The 18,287-nt window shown below is 36.7% G+C and overlaps 1 protein-coding gene across 2 annotated transcripts in view; it reads right to left on the bottom strand.

The window, feature by feature from the left end:
- ZNF385B (zinc finger protein 385B) overlaps positions 1-18,287 on the bottom strand; it is a 66,904-nt gene that overhangs the window by 15,932 nt on the left and 32,685 nt on the right. For both annotated transcript variants that reach the window (XM_065637422.1, XM_065637423.1), the window contains exon 4: positions 9,333-9,495. In XM_065637422.1, the coding sequence (XP_065493494.1) occupies positions 9,333-9,495 (163 nt within the window). The remainder of the gene's footprint in view (positions 1-9,332; positions 9,496-18,287) is intronic.

The raw sequence follows: 18,287 nt of genomic DNA, 5'->3' as shown, positions 1-18,287 counted from the left end.
AACCTATCGTTTGTATGTATAGATTTTATACTATAGGAAATGTAGCATATTTCTCACACCAAGTCAGTAACACAGCAGCTGCAGAACAAAGGCAGAAGGATGATAAAGGAAGATTTTTCAAAAGATCTGTGTAAATGTCTGATGTGCCAGCCATTAATATTTTTGCTTTTATTTTTGATTCAGGATGTCTGAACAATTCCATATTAAAATCAACTCACCAAATTCTTGGTCTCACAATTGCCTGCCATCCCCTAGCAACATGCATTTTTCCTTCTGTTCTAAATGCTGCTTGCATTTATGTTACAAAAACGAAGATAAGTATGAGTAAAAATAACATTTACCATAAAAATCCCAAATCAAGCCACAGTATTTATTGTGTGGAAGTTGCTGCTAGACCAGCTTGTACTCTCAGAGGCCTTTTCTTTTACTTAAATAGTTGCTGAGATATACAGAAAAAAAGCCACCAGGTTTCCACATTTTCCAGAAAAAAAAAAATTCAAAATCAGAATATTTACCTCAGTGGCAAAACCAAAGCATCCTGAAGCAACAGCATTGTGCCTGACCCATTCTTTCACATTTGGAGACTAAGTTGACTCAGAAACTGGGAAAAAAAGACTTTACAGAAGACTCGACACAACCTTTAACTTCAGCACAACTGGACACAGACAAAACTCCATTCAACTACCAATTGTATGATTAATCGCCAGCATTCTGTTATTTATTCTCTGATTATGTGAGAAAAATAAATGTCTGGCATCAAAAGAATGGCCTTACTTCTTTTAGCAATATATGTATTTCTTTAATAAGATTTATGAAAGTATTACATAAAGATAAAGCTACTCCTCCCAGGCTTTTTAAAAAAACAAGAAAACCAGCTGTCTTTTTTTGGGAGTTTTCCAGTCTTATGGATTTAAAGGGCTAATTTCAGTCCTACATAAATAAGGAGAACTTCCACTGATTTGAATTGCATAGCCATCTAAAACCAAACCTAGGGCTTGGTTCACAAATTAACTTTTTCTTAGGCAAATAATACTGTCATTCATCATCAAAATAATAACCATCTGAAGGTGACAGAGGGGTATATTTTATTTCTCTCATTTGCAATTTTTACAAAATCTTATTACATAACATCACTTTTTAGGGTACTTCTGGATCACCTTTCTTCCTAACAGAAAATTACAAAGCAGATGAGTGACATTGGTATCTCAGTCTCAACTCTTTTTTGCAAAGTACTTCTTTTTTGTCCCACTTTCTCTCCTTCTCCATTTTCCTTACCTGAAGACTCAAGAACTCTTGTAATAGTTTGTTGTAAAGACAATGATGAGTAAAGAATGATGTGACACACAATAGTTCTGGAAATGCAGCCTCTCTAGAGTTATGTCTTCTATGGAAATACACATACATACATTTGCTAGTAATTTTTACTTCATATTCATGTTATTATCATGAGACAATAAGATAAGGCTGGATGAGGCTCTGAGCAAGCTCATCAAGTTGAAGATGTCCCTGCTCATTGCAGAGGGGTCAGACTAGATGACCTTTGAAGATCCCTTCCAACCCAAAGTATTCTATGATTTTATGATTCTGTGATCATTCCATTATCATCATTATCCTATGAAAAAAAAAAAAACTTCGGACATTCAATATGCACATCATTAGTAGAACAAACAAGAAAAATAGATGCCTGATTTCTCAATACAAAAGGGTTGCTGAAAGATTCAATATATATAAATAGATTCTTCAAATGACCATGTACATCTAGCTAAAAAAACCCCCCAGTAGCTGAGAGCATCTCTGGCTCTGCTCCCACTGTCTGGCAACATTAGTAGAGTCAATCTTGTTTGGCCCAATGCCCCTCTTTAACTCTCCCCAAAGCAAGAAAAACTTTGAATAATTTTAAGGATGCTAATGAAAAAGTATGCAATGAAATCCCAATTTTTAGAATTGGAATAAGTAAAAGTAATAGTGTTATATAGCTTTAATGATACAGGACAGAGGAATGCTCAGGCACAGAGCAAAGCACCCCAAAAGAGTCTTATTTCATCTTAACGATATATTTTTGATGCAGAGCTTTTGCTTAAAGTACCGCAGGAGAAAAAGCTCACCATTTCTTCAAACCAAAATCCTGCTTGCATGTGTTTCTGATTGATATAATAACTGGAGAAATAAAAGATGGACCTTTTTCAATTGAACAGAAATTACAACAGCTCATCAATGTAATTGTGTCAGCTGCAGAGCTTATTTTTCTGTTAATGGCACCTATAATCAGTTTTCAGAAGAGGTGCAGAATTTAATATGTGCTAGTTAGCATTATTATAGACAGACTGAAGAAGCACATGAAGACTCTTAGGAGCACCCAGGAGTTTATCAACACCAAAATGTGCAGAATGACAGCTCTTCCATTCAGGTTATAAGACACACATGGAAAGATGAGGCTTGAGTGTCCACTTTGGAAAACCGTGAACAGTAAGAGTGACAGGGAATAAAGTGTTTAAAGATCCAACCTATTATAATGATTTCCTGTTAATAGACTTTGATTTGCTAATTATCCTTTTGGCCAGCCTTCCATCCTAAGAGTGTAACCAGCAACTTCCTGAAACAGCTGCTGAAATAACCCACCAGAAAATGCCCGGAAGCTATTTATTACTAAATCCAATACAGGTGTTACATGTGCTACTGACAGTATATTTTACATATCAACACTGGTAATAAAATGTTCATGTAAATACACGCACGGTACTTGCAACAGCATCTGTGATGAATTTATGAGCATTTATTAATTCTATTTTATATTACCAACTATAAAAGCACTGTGGTCAAGCAGCAAATTCTATACTGTGCCTTTACTGCTGCTGTGGGACAGAGTTTCAACAGGCAGCAATATAGAGCAATCTTCAGATGCCTGCGAAACATGGAATAAAAAGAGAACAAAACTTGCCATCCTCAGAGGGTTTAATCAAAAAAATGCCCTTGAAATGACTCTCCTTGTCAGATGAATCTGATTGAATTTACTACTTAGTTGTCCATAAACAGATGCCTTTATCTAACAGAAATGTGTCTGTGCTTAGCAGGCACTATCTGAATACACATAAACACAGATGCATAATTATTTTATGGTGTATAACTTCAGCAGAATTCTCTATGTAAGCATAAATGTGAAGAACTGATGAGGCTCATCAGTAGCTTTAAATGGAGGCTAGACATAATGACAAGCATCTTTGAGGGTATAAGATAGAACCTCTAAATATGGCTTATTGACATTGGGGGACAGAGAACAAAACACATTCTTGTTGTGTTCCTCTCCTACAGCTTCTCTCTCTCCCTGCTCCACCCTCAAAATTCAACTTTGTCACAACATATTTTAAGGTCTAGATGATTTGGGTACATTACAACGAATTAAAAGATTGAAGAATAAATGCTCTAGAAACACCATAAACTTTGACGTTCTTATAATTCTAACTGTATGACAAATAACCTAGAATTCCCCAGAACAGATATACCATAGTTCAACTGTGGATGCAATGTGTCTTCTAGCTATATCTGAAGGATTATCTAAAAAGCTTTTATTGGACCTATGTAAACAAGCCGTTCCTTTAAAACAAGTGGAAAACAAGGTGATGAATGGAAATAAATGTTAAGGTGAAAAGGAATTTTGTTAAGAGAACTGGTATCATTTTTAGTATTACTCCAAGTATGGAGATGGATATGGAAAAGCTTAGAATTTAAGCATTGGCAAAAAGATTTCCTAATAAGCAATGAAAGCAATGTGACTAAGGGAGTGTCCTGATGGCAGACTTGTGAAATACGAACTGAGTCCTCCCTTGGGACATTACACCTCATCAGTACTTGATGAATAAACAGCACTGGTAACTGGGACACTGGAGAAATCCGACCCATCATAATGTTCCTGAGTAAATGTGATTCAACATGTTGCACTCTACTTTAGGAATAAAAGGAATAAACATTCAGTTTTGTTGTAAAAGCACCCACAGAAAGTCCTTAATGAACTAAACCCCACAAAAAAGACCTGAATGTGAACTTTTCTAAGTCTGATAAAGCTTGGAGTTGCCAGTCCTGTCTAATTGGCCAACTAATTACCATATATCTACATGAAATCAAGTGTCATTTATTAGGTTCACCAACACGTCTTGGCTGTTTTCAAAATGTGAGCTAGCCTATTCAGTGTCAGAGAGTGCACTCCTGTAATGACAATGTTCCTCAGAACAACCTCCAGTTGGTTTTAGTTATACAGTTGTAATGATTGAAATAACTCTTACAGGGCCCCCTTAGGATTGAGAAGGTGGCAAACAACTTTCCATTCGCATCCCTTTCCTGCCGTCCTTGCCATACACAGCAGATCACCACAGGACTGCTCATATGCTGGAATATCATCACCATGATCCTATGAACTCCTTGTTGAGCTGCCCTGAGAGACATTTAAAGAACACAGCAGTAGTAAGAGAGGTCGGGATTTGAAACAGAGTCTAGGATTTGGCCTAGTTAGGTGTGTCACATTGCCTATCCCTGTACCAGATGAACGAAAGGGAGTTTTCATAGAGCATGCAAAGGGTTTATCTGTACCTACTATGTCCCAAGTAGAAGAGCCTTCTGATCTTATTTGAATGAGGACTGAACTTGAAATGCCCATATCTATAATTTCACAAACAGCTCTCACTGGCACACGGGAAATACAGTATATACTGAATGGACCAACAACAGGAAAACAAATGACCTCTATAATCTGAAACCTGTTTTTGACTCTATTGAGTAGCTTAAAACAGTTGCATTTACTTCCTGATTTTTATATCAAAGTAAAATGCAAAGAAGGTGATCTCACATCATGTTTGCTTCATTTTGAACTATTTATTTTAATTTGGAAGTATGATCAAAGGATTCCTCTTTGCTTGACAAGTAAATGGTGACATTTCAATCCAGTTATCATATGCATTCCTAAAGGACTCATCAGTGTAAGCATCTAGACTATGCTAACCTGGCATCACAGACATCATCTAATATTGCATTCTCAGAGCTATATTTAAAACACACTCTGAACATTCTAAACTGTGTTATGTACTGGTTGCTACCCCTGCCCTTTTCTAAAGCAATGCCTTACATATATGTATACATCTGTGTGAACCCATCCTGAAAATCCTGGGCTTTCACAGGGAGGGAAGGGAATCCTTTCCCCACATGAATGTGTAGCTCCCAGTGCTGTTAACACTGCTGTTCTGTAATCATGTCTCAAATCAGCTACAAAAAAAAACCCCAGCTTGCAGTGTCACAATAGTGCTTTTCTAGTGTATAAAACTGTTCTATAGCTATTACTAGACTTTTCAAGGGTAGCTAGAGAAACTGAGTGGGAGATGGGTTACGAAAGGGTCCCCTATGGACACCTCCAAACTGCAAATACCCAACAGGGTAAGCAGACATCACAGAATCACAGAATCACAGAATGTTAGGGATTGGAAGGGACCTCGAAAGATCATCTAGTCCAATCCCCCTGCCAGAGCAGGAACACCTAGGTGAGGTTACACAAGAAGGCGTCCAGGCGGGTTTTGAATGTCTCCAGAGAAGGAGACTCCACAACCTCCCTGGGCAGCCTGTTCCAGTGTTCCGTCACCCTCACTGAGAAGAAGTTTCTTCTCAAATTTAAGTGGAACCTCTTGTGTTCCAGCTTGAACCCATTACCCCTTGTCTTACTGTTGGTTGTCACCAAGAAGAGCCTGGCTCCATCCTCGTGACACCCACCCTTTATATATTTATAAACATTGATGAGGTCACGCCTCAGTCTCCTCTTCTCCAAGCTAAAGAGACCCAGCTCCCTCAGCCTTTCCTCATAAGGGAGATGCTCCACTCCCTTAATCATCTTTGTGGCCCTGCGCTGGACTCTCTCCTTACATGACCTAGTAAGACGTCCAGGAGCAACAACCTTGACAGGCCTCATCTGTGGCATTTTCAGTATCCACTTACTTGAGGTTGCAGCCAACTCAGCATTATGGTACTATGTCTTTACATGTTCGCTGATGATCCAGGTACAAAAGTAATATCTGGTTCGTAATGTATTATTAAAGTCAGCAGGGAAGAACACTCTCTCACAACTTGGGCATTGCCATGCTCAGACCATGTTCCAGAGTCACTCATTTCCATTCAGCTCGGGTCACTTTTGTCTGCAGGAAACTTCCCAAAAGACTTTAAAGATTAATTTAACTTTTTTAGTTCTACCAGCAGTCACAACTCTCAAGTTGAAAGGAATAGCTGTAGAGAGACCACTGCATCATAAGTTTTGAAAAATAAGGACTGGATGAATTTGGGTTTTGCCTTTGGTAGATTCATCACACAAGCTGAGCTAACAGTGAAATCATTTTTCTGTTACTACTACAGTAGTGACTTCTGACAAATAAGTGTTTTGGATCTCATGCTATGTCTGGTCCACAGAAGACATGGCTCTGTAACAAACTTAATGTGACATTGTAGTTCAATATATAGCAACTGTTCAGTCTGGAGAGCTCCGGATCATTCATCATTATGTCACTCAGAATGACAGCACGTCCAAGAGGCTACTAGTTGTGCCTCTTGTGTCCTTTTATTAGCAGACCTATACAAGACAATAGTAAATTCAGTTCATTAGTTTACTATAACACTCCATCCCCATTCTGCACTAACACCAGTGGAAGTACAGTGGATAACAATGGAACACAAGAACTTAAAACTGTCTTTTCTGTTTAGTTTCTCATTCTCATCTTCCATACACAAGAAAAGGATGCCAGGAATGACTTACTTCTTGATGAACATTTCTTGGAAACTTAGCGAACCCCCAAAGTACAATGGTTAAACAATAGCTCCACAAGCGGTGGAATTTAATCCTCTTCCTTGATTCCATTTAGCTCCTACCTTATGCTCTTCTCATGCAATTTTTTCGGACCTACGTCGTGCATACACACTCTCAAATCCCCCGTCCTGAAGGCAAACAGTGCCTGGCCAGTGAGCAGGCCAAGCAAAACAGAGCTCACAGAGCAGCATCTCTCAGGGTGGACCATAAGTTAAGACTTCTACCCAGGTACCAATTTCATCAAATATATGGAAGCTTCATTAAAACATTTTCAATTCATAAATTTTTTCGACACTAGGCAATACAGCCAAAGTTGGGAAGATAGGGCCAGAGAATAACAAGATAGAGATGATGTGACCATCTCATTTCCTCAAGAAATCAGGATAAAATACACACAATGAACTGAAACTCTTAGTATTAGAAATCTTTTAAGGAAAACTAAAATATATCTTTTCAATTAAAATATGGTAATAAACAATTCATCAGAGAAAGCTGTGTTATAATATTCAGAAAAAATGGTATCAGTTAATTTGCTCCAAGGCAACCCCTCCTCACCCCCTGATTCCCAGAAAGAACATAGTGATGCAATAAGCATTATGTTGAAGAGCTAAACATACGTTAAAGAACAGATGAACAATAGTATCTGTAAGGGAAGCCGTAGCTGAACAAAATTATGGTTTGGTTTCAAGTCTGTAGCATGGAAAAAACTCCAATCTCCAAGTTGTTCCCCACCTCTGTGACTGGTATTCACTGCATATACAGAGAATTTGCAGCTCTGGGTTCAGGTTTTTGTCCTCCCAAATATCCCGCCCACAATCTCCTGTAGAGCAGTAACAGGCTCTGAGGATCCTCCTCTTCACAGTGAATTCCACTGTTCCCCTAATGGGAAGAAAATGTTTAACTAAATTGCCACTGTGATTTATTTTTAATGTACAAATTCTTGCAGTGGCATAATCCAACAGACACAGATGGTAATCTGTCTAATTTGTGCAGACTAATTAATAGCATATAAAAACACACTGTCAAAACAGGGCAATGTGAAAATATCAAGTGCAGGTTTCCCTTGTCATTGGTTTGATTATTTTATCAAAAACTACATGTAGAATTGTGAATGATTTTAGTTACATTGCACAGAGAAGAAAATTAAGTCAGGACAGATCTCATAGTCTGGCAAAGGAAACACAAGACAGATCCTTACTTATGGAAGAGATGACTGAGTTTGTAAAAAATGCTGAAACCTTTGTTATTTGGCCCTCGGCCTTTGAGACAGATGGGGGAGGGCATTATACAACTATATTATCACAGAATGCATTCTTAACATGTTAAATCCTCTGAAGTTTTAACTGATATCTTACTTACACTGTTGTCTGAGTTCTTACAGTATATACCTAGACCAGTAAGCTATTTTCACCAAAGCTATTTTTGATATTTCAGAGAGTAAAATATTCATCAAATATTTTTAATCTATTTCTATTCAATAGTCCACATGTTATTTAGATCAATGAGAGTTTGCTACTGTTTTATAGCAACGTGTCTTGTTTGCCTGAAGATGCGACTTGGGTTCGTGTTATCTCTCTCAAACCTAAAATTTGATTTACTAGGTGAATCAACCCCAAATGTGGGACCCAATGTCATTGGTTAGGACCCAAAGACAGTTTTGATGCTGCTGTGAAGAGAGCAGGATGACAAATAGCCACTGACATGGATTTTTTTTTTTCCTTTCTTTTTTTTGGGGTGGTGGGGTGTCATTCACCTTATGGCATCCGAGTCAAGTTCAGCTCCAGTGAAGAGGGTAACAAATGGCTACCAAGGAAGAAGCAAACTTATTAGAAACAGTCTATTAAACCAACAGTTGGGTAACTCACAGTAGATGTTTTCTCTTGGATAACAAGTACAGTATTTCAGACTGTCAGCGAGTTCAGGAAATTCTCGTTTCATTCAGTAACTCAGCACTGACAGAGCAGAAGGAGACTCAAGCAACTCCACTGCAATTAGTGTTACTGACGTTCCTCAGATTACTAACATGGAAAAAAAAACCCACAAAAGTGATGATGAAGCATGAATGAGCTGTGGAAATCAGGAAATGTCCATGCCATAAGGCTTCTCTACATTTCTGTGGGTGTGTTTTCCTGTTTGAGCAAAATTAACTTATTCAGAAAGCAAAAATTTCCTCACACAGGTTTCTTGTGCTTCAGTTAAATACAGACATTTCAGACTTGCCCTCTCCACCCACATCCATCCATTATTATTGCTGTATGAACAACATCCATACTTTATAAGAGTAAATTTCACAAGTTCAAAAAAACAACAGACCGGGACACTGGATGTTTCACAGATGTGAAAAAGCACTTTGATAATATCAAAATCGATCAATTCCATACAAGAAAGCACAGTAAACAGTTTAGAAAACACAAGTCACGGATCACTATCATGCAACCAGATTCTCTCGTTACAAACACCAAAAAGGAGAAAATAAAGAATGTATAGAAGAGTTTTCATTGACCTGATTTGTCAGAGATGTTGGCTGTGACGGGCGTGGTGGAGCAGCTTGTGTTAGCCTTTGCGCTGTCCTTGGAAGAACCAACTTTGGGTTTGTTTTTCGTTGCCTCTAGTGCTTTGACCTTCTTGGCATGTTTACTTCCTTTGTAGTGGGCCTCAGCCTGGCTCTACAAAGGAGAACAAATCAAGCACACTTTTTTCTGTACTTCTGTATAACACAATGGGTGACAAGGCAGAAAAGTGACACTTTCAATAGTAGGCACCATATTATCCCACCTAGAAAATTTTAGTAGCTTTACAGCAAGAGTTTTCTTAGATATAAGCTCTTATATATTTAAACAACAGGATTTTAATGAATGGTACATGTTTTCAGTAACTCAGAAAAAGAAGCTTTAGGATTACATAAAGCTCTGTCACTCCTAATGTAATTCTTTGCTTCCATGGTGCTTAAAGATTTAGAGAACTATACAAATGTAAACACATCCAATTGAGAAAGATGATACTCAGTTTTCATGTACTATTCTCTAGACTTTATTGCTTGTGGTTAGAAAGATGTACCACGCAGTAACATGACTAAATAATCCATTTTTCCTTCTGTTTGATCTAGTACAAAAATCCAAGTTTTTTCATCATTACACTAACAGCAACTGAAACAGGCATTAATGACTTTATGACTTCACTATTAGATCAAGTGAGAAGGGTTAAAATGAAGAAACATCATACCTATAAAGTTCAGTTAACCCAAGTAAAACACAGAAAACTAAATACCTATCAGTCTTGATTGTTATATATATATCTATAGTTTTTTTTCCTAAAGTGCTTTATATGTATTCTTCTTGGACTGCCCAAACAGAACAGTAGAAATAGGTAATGAGTTGTAATGTTTATTTCATCTTTGTCTTGAAATTATCTTCAGAAACTAGTTCAGTGTTGTTGAAGTAGCACAGCTAAAACTAGACACAGAAATAAATGCCCATTTTTTCAGTGATTTGGAGTACCCATTATTGTCCCTGACTCTGCATAACCATCTGCCTTGACAAATCAGGCCACTTTGTTAGGTGCAGAACTAAGGAACTACATGCTTAATACAAACTCCAAAGCTTGGAAATTTCAGCTGAAGAATTTGAATGTTTTCCTTGACTTCTTAATAAACTAATTTACCAAAAATGGATAAGGAACATAATTTTATACAAAACACAGTCTATTTTCATAATGTTATACTATTTAGCTTTGCATTGTTAGTATTTCCAAACATAATTTTAAAAAATTATTTCAGACATACAACTAGGTGCCTCTATTGAAGGTTACACATTAACTAAAGAAGTTAATATTGTAGTTTATTTCAAAGTAAAACACTCAGGGAAAGCATGCTTCAAGTAACCAGATGACCACACCTTGGCACCTGGCATATAAAAACATCAGTGCAAATAGACTTTTACTATGTTCATGCAAAAACCACATTCTCTCTCTTCAATCGATTAGGATTATTTTATTTAGTTCACTGTGTTAAATGAAGCAAGACATGAAACGAATGACATGCTTTTTATAAAAAGCAGCTATAACATCTAAGATGTTTGGATTCCATAATTAGTGCTGCCATAACAAGAAATATCATTTTAAGATCAGCAGAAATAGGCATTACAATACAGCCACCTTGGGACAGCATGTAATAACAGTTTTATCATATGGCAGAGTGTAAGTGAAGAGTAGAAACAGCTGGACCAGAGAACAGACAGTGTGTTGGAGTCCTCACAAAAATTGTATACACAGTTAAAACCGATGGAGAACTGCCGCTGAAATAGAGGAGTGAAGTTCGTATACGCTGAAGCTTCCTAAGTGATTATACATCCTGTGAAACACAGCACTTTCCACCTTGAAAGATCAGTGTATATGGCATGTTGTAGCTGCATCTTTTCTAGATATCAGTAAGCAAGCATTCAGTAAGAAAGGTTGCTACATGAGTTTTACTTTGAATTCCTTTGAAATTGAGATTTTTTTTAAAAAACACCTTCATTATAAAAACGGTAGTCTACTCATCAATGGCTATTAAACTATTTCTTGATTTTAAAACCTTTGAAATATTAACACGTGTACAAACACAAATTAAGGATTATAAAGAAACAACTAAACAACTATACCACTACTACTACGTGCACTACTTAAAGGGACACTTGTCAACTTCTGGGTTGGACCTCTTCAGTTCTGAATGTGGGCAGAGGCCACAGACAGACCTGGTTGCACCCTGTTATGTCCATGGGCTTACGCAGGCACAGGAGCCTCACCCTGTCTCTCTCCACCCATGCTGGGTTTTGTCCATTTCTCTTAAGCTTTGCTGTTGCTACATGACGCACTAGAAGGAGTGTTTGCTATCAACAAAATTAAAAAAACCATTCACATGTTACAGTGTACAAAAAGTTAAAAATTGAGGTGTATATATACCCTTTCTCTTCCAATACTTTTAACTTGAAGTAACAGCAAGTACAAGATTTTCCACTCAAGCATTCTCAAGTTGATGATGTCCCTTTAAATATTTAAACTCTATGCGCATATGTGTGCTGTTGATAGGATCATATGCTGCCTGAGGCCAAAGCTATAACATGAGACATAAGTGCACTCAAGAGAAAGACTTAGTAAGTCAATTCCTTGATAATAAGCCTTTCTGCTGATATTTGCAATAGTAATGCCTGCAATATCAGTAATAACCTACTACAGTCTTTGATTCCTTTCATTCAATCCTCATACAGTGTACATGAGACCTGTTGAGAACAAACAAGCCCAGGTAGAATTAAAATTGAGATTTCCATAAACACAAGCAAAGTCTCATGGAAACGTGGTAAATTGACTCACTTTTAATTTAAGTTTTGTAATTACTATAATATTTTTATTATCAAAGTCACAGTTGCATGTTACGAGGCCAAAAGGTATTGCTATGACCATCTAAGTAGGGCTTCTGAAAACACCAACCTTTTCCAAAACTGTTTGAACTAGTCCATATTCCTTTGGGGAAAAAATTGGCCAGCCTTGATTTTAAAACAGCTGGTGACAAAAAAAATTACCTTTGGTAAATTGTTTCAGTGCTTCACTTCATCAGTACATACCATTTCCACTTGGTTCTAAAACAGACTGCAGTCTACTAGCTTGATATATACATAGTGCGACATTTTAAAACAGAATCCCGCTACTTATTAGAAAATACAGAAAGTCATCAAGTACTGGCTAGTATGATTTAATGAACAACAACAGCTTTAAGCTGCAATAAATGTGATATTATATGCCAGAATGCAAAAAATACCTTTGTACTGTCAGGCCACACAAAAACAGACAACACAAAAGTGTTTATGTGTTTGCCTGGCATTACTTTTTGATAAACGGGATACATATTTTAAGACAGTAAACATATGTCTAAATCTTTAGAAGATCACGGCTTAGTGAAAATCTGTATTTTGAATGTGGTTGCAAATAATTAAGAATACAGTCGACAGACAAATATGCCATTTTCTACCATCATTTTTCAAATTTTATACCTTAAAATGATGGGAGGATGCTCATCCTCTCTTTAAGCAGTCTAGGTTTTTAGTTCCATTCACAGTCTTTAGGCAGTAATTAAAAAAACCCGACCAATTAAACCTTACAGCTGCTTTTTTTTTTTTTTTTTTAAGAAATCCTTCTATGCTATCAGGATTAATGCCTTGATTAAAAGAAAGGACAAGTTTTTCCTCTCTTAAAAATATATCTCACTGAGACGCACAAATGATTCAAATGTTACATTTTATTTAAAATCTACAGTTAATTGCTACTTGCAACACCAAATTATTACGTTTGAAATCTAAGCAACAGGATGTTGAACTGTGAAACTACATACAATATGTTAGCTTTATATACTAGATTGCATCTACAAAAAATCAACAATGCAAATCTTCACCCTCTACATGTAAACATGCTTGCTAAAATAAATGAGTATAACATTAGCATATTATAGTGCTTAAAATAACATCAGTAGCTTAACTTTGCATAAACTTAACTATGTGTATATGCATGGATATCTATATATAGAAAGATATAGATAACCAGGAAACATACAGATCATACAGATTCATTGATAGTGGTATTACCTTTAAGAAAATCTTGAAATTCAGGTTAAGACTGCAGTGTAAAAGATGGCAGAAAATTTTCCCTGTTGGGAGCAATGATTGATAGTATATTTGAAATCAGCACTATTCATTTTGACAGTTCACAAGTGACTGACAATCTATTTGGTGTGTGAATGACTAATTAACTGAATTTATTACTACACAAAGAGACGAAATATGAACCTACCAGATCCCTTCAATGACAGCCTGATGCAAGGTTTGACTAAGTCTAATGATTCAGAGTGTATGTGTGTGAGACCAAGATTTTTACCAGCTTTATTCAGGATCAGCCGAAGTAGCCCTTAAGCTGAATGCTTAAATCTGCTTACCCATATTATGTTAAATATATTTAGAGCAGCATGACATTATGAGGGAGAAATACAGAAATAAAGGGGGACTCTGAAGTGTCCCCGTGGGAACTCCAGGTTCATGCCTTCAGCTCTGCAAGACCAGTGAGCTCCACAGCTCAATGGAACTAAACATGGTGGCTTGTAGCTCCTACTTCTCCCTGCTGCTGCTTCTTTCTAAAGCAGGAATTGTAGCCTGGATGGGAAGCCTTCTCAACAGCAATTTTACCTCAAATGCTGTGTTCATTCGGTGTCAATATAATGGTAATCTCCAATGAAAAACATTTTGTTGAAAATACCACAAAAGCTTCTGCCAATAACAGTTCAACAACATCGACAATTTACAACTGGAAGACTTAACAGATCTGTAATAATGCTGAAAACTTCCATTCTGCTCTGCAGTATCTACAAAGATAAATTCTTCCAGCGTATCACAAAAAGTTTTACATAATTTTAAGCTAAAATAAAAACCCCAAACTAACATGTCCTAAATATAGTCATAACATAGACTGAAGAAAGACCATCTCTCAACATCTGTGTACCTGCCGACTTTTACACATCAAGCTGAAATCAGTTCCAGGGGGCCCATCATTAATACGGAATTTCCTTATTTTGATAATTATTTCAGAATACTTACAACATCCTTATAATATTCAGGTCTTTATCCTGAATTATCAATAGTTTGAATTACCCACACTCACTTTGAAATCTATAGAATTTGTCTGAAAGAAATAAATAAGGCCTAAGTAGTGCTGGAAGATAAATAATAGTATTCTTGTAAAAGGATGGATCTAAAGGCCGCGATGTCCAGAATTCCTGTTAACTACAGAATTCCATCATAGCTACATATTCTCAAGTGAAAAACAAAATCATTGTTTTTGCAGGTAAAGCTCTTAGTGTGGAAGTAGCTAGGTTAAGCATAATTACATTAGATTAGGCAATTAGGAGAAGTGGTTTAATGAAGTGTGAGCAGCATCCCTATGAGAGCTCTCCTGACGTGGCTGCAATGGCTGTTAGAAACAGCATCTACTGTGCAAGATTGGAGGAGCACGAAGGTATTTATATCCATAACATATGGTTATTTTAATTCTCATCAGGTCCTAAACTATAAAGCTCCCTTTCTTAAAATAGTAAGAGGTCTACCAAACGTTTGATCACATAGGTTACCTGCTAGAACCATATTGTAAGAGTATGCATATTTATGTGAGGAGTATATAAATCAAGAAGAATTTAGATTAGAATAATAGCTTTAATAAAAATTACATTAAGCAATAAATTAGGAAGTAGTGTTGAAAATTTGAGTTTTATCTCATTTAATATTAATAATAGATGTAACTGAAGAAGTCTGCAAAACTGAAGTGTTCATACATTTGTTAAACCAAAGCTATACATTTTTTTTTCAATTCTGTTCACAACGGATTTCTGAAACCTAATTGCTCCAATTAGTAAGGTAGATTACCGTTGAAAAGGACATAGAAAAATCCAAAAGCTGTAAAGATCAGCCATGCCATGAGTAGTAAACTCATATTTTAAATACCTAACCAAATTTAGTTAAAAGCTCTGTTAAATAGCTGTTATTTGAAGAGAATTTTCAGCATGTTATAACCCTGTACTCTATAATCACGCAGTATTTCTGTCATGTTGGAGCTAACAACTTTCATCATTTTGTCAGTTCTGTCTACAAAACAGAAAATTACCTTCACAAGTTCCTGAGATTTATGGTTTTTAATTACCTCCTATCTGCTTCACTACCCTCCATATCCAAAGAATCAATATAAATAGTCTTATTTATAGGGAAAATGTAAAACATTTGACAAAAGACTGACAATTCTGTAGATTTTTATTTAATGCTATTGATTATTGTGTGTGTTATTTTTTTGACAGCATGAGGGATCCATTCAAATCTGCAAAGTTAACATTAGGTAATACTTGCCTAAACTTCAAAAATTTGCCTTCTGGCTTTTTAAAAAGATGATCACTATCATCATATAATTTTTATTAGCTATAAATGCACTCAACAATAAGATGACCTTCAGCATCTCTTAGTGCCCAACTGTTACACCTGCTTTTTCTGATCTGCCTACAAGGTGTTTTTTCTTGATTTCTGAGTCTTTGCGAGTTACACCACAAGGCAGTACTGACTTCCAGTCATCACTCGCAGAGCAAAACAACAAATTTATTTCAATTAAGTGACAACCTATTAATAAAATAGTGCCCACCAGGCTGTATCACAGCCAAAGACCTTTCTACAAGAAAGAGGAAGTGCAGATAGGGAAGCAGATACTTCTTTTAGATGTGATTAACAGATGACAAACTGTTTTTAAAAAAACAACCAACCAACCAACCAAAAAAACCCCAAACACCAAAACAACAACAAACAAACAGTGACAAACAAACAACAAAAACCCATATAGGCTGCTGCTATAATATATCAGTGACTTTGGAGTACAAGGAGGTCTGGCTGCTGAGGAAAGGGACTGGATTAGCATTGACACTATTGTGTCCAAAAATCTCTGTGGACTGTCAACACAAATAAGGAGAGAGAAGAGCAGACAGAAGTTATTTGAAAATAAGGTGATGATCCATAAATATGGAGAAAAAAAGCAATTCTGGGGAAGCCAAATAGGTATCCTTCCAACTGCAACTGACTTCTCTCTTATGGCTGCAAGCTAGAGTGTCAGACACCATAACAGAATATAATAGACATCTCAGGGACAGCCTGGCCAAAGCTCCACAGCTGCTGGAGGGACTTATCGCCACACAGCAGCTGCAGGAGATGCTGCAGATTCATCTGGTGGCCAGAAGGAAGGAGAAAGAATGAGCCAACACTAGGCAGAGAAGGAATCTATGTGGGATAAAAAACCAAATGCTTTTTCTCTTGCTCTGTTGCTGCCAGACCCTCTTGCAGGTATCATAAAGATTCGGCAAGCTCAATCTGCTTTTTGTTTCTGCTAGAATGTCTGTAATATAAATAATTAATATCAACAAGCGAGACTTACATAATTAATATGAAAACTTATTTAGCAACGCTTATTTATAGTCCACATAGACATACCATGGGTTTGGAAGGAATCCCAGAATTCTTAAGAGGAAAAAAAAACCCAACTCTCTCAGCATGTCTTGCTTCCTCTTGGTGGAATGCAGTTATGTCCCTTGCCCAGGTGGCCTTTAAGCAGGCATAAAATCTGACTCACTATCACAATCTGTTCCATTAAGACTATTCTTCCTCTTCTACTGCCTCATCTGTGGTGGTAGTAAAGATAACTAATACGTTTCTCATTTTTTCTGAGCTAGATTAGGACACAAGACTGTAGCTTGAACTTCGCCAACACACCTAGTCATTGCTGCACTGGAACACATACTGTTTCATCATCACATAGAAATTATAAGATAAAATGGTGTTAATAGCCATTTCAATGCAAAGATGGAAACATCTGTGTTTAATCTAACATACTGGAGCAAATCCAACTGTAAATATTAAAGGATGGTTTTGCCTTTTTTTCTTCTTTTAAACAATTTTTCAAAAAAGTATGTTTCTCTGCTTAATAGAATAAAGTTTATACAGGCAGGAATAAGAATCTCACTGAATATTTTGACTAATCAATCTCATCAGCTACCAATCTTCATAACGCTATCCTTTCTAAATTGAGATTTCCAACTTATTTCAACAGCAGTTTAGGAAAAAGCCCTTTTCTCTATTCCCTCCTCACTTTTTTGCCATTTCACTTTCTTTGAGTTGTTGACAGCTCTGCTAACTTTCCAGTTTTCTGGTATCATAAATGTAAGGTAAAATAACTTTGTCCTTTTTGTTTTAATGCTTTTTGTCCTTACTAAATTCTGCTTTCCCTGCCCTCAATTTAAAAAACAAAAAAAAGGAAAAAGAAACTAGAAGGCAAACCTAATGAGTGGATCCAGTTCTAGAAACAGGCATCCAGTATAATTTAGGATGTTCCCAGGCGTCCTGCCTGACCTCCAGCTGCAGGTCCTCTCTCAGGTCTACCAGACTGATGTAGATGTCCCAGATACCTCAGATACTCAAACGAGAAGACACTGAGGTTTAGGCGCCTAATATCACTCTAAGTACCAGCAAGAGCATTTTAACTAGATCCTGTGAAAAATATTGTTGAAGCAACCTCAATTATCACTGTTCTCAGGTCAACACTACCATTAGAGATAAAATTTGCATTCAAGGACATCAGCGTTCAGGCTATTAGAATAACTTTAGTTTGGTGTTACTTCACAGAGGTGATATTTTATTTTTCTGTTTTTCAAGACTTCAGATCATCTCTTCTGTACTACAGTTTCTCCTGGAGTTGACAGAGCTTGGAAGGGGTGCTCAAATTGCTTGTGCCAGAACTTATTAGCAGAAACACACAACTTCCAAACTGATCAAACCACAGCTAATGAATTCTAGAAAAGGACAGATAGAGTATGATGATGAATGTCTATGGGTCAAAACCCATAATTTCTTTTTTTGCTAGA

The sequence above is a fragment of the Caloenas nicobarica genome, chromosome 6 (genome assembly GCF_036013445.1).
Source record: "Caloenas nicobarica isolate bCalNic1 chromosome 6, bCalNic1.hap1, whole genome shotgun sequence".
Taxonomy (NCBI): Eukaryota; Metazoa; Chordata; class Aves; order Columbiformes; family Columbidae; genus Caloenas; species Caloenas nicobarica.
Note: the sequence above shows the minus strand (reverse complement) of the source record. Positions and strands in the feature narration are given on the sequence as shown.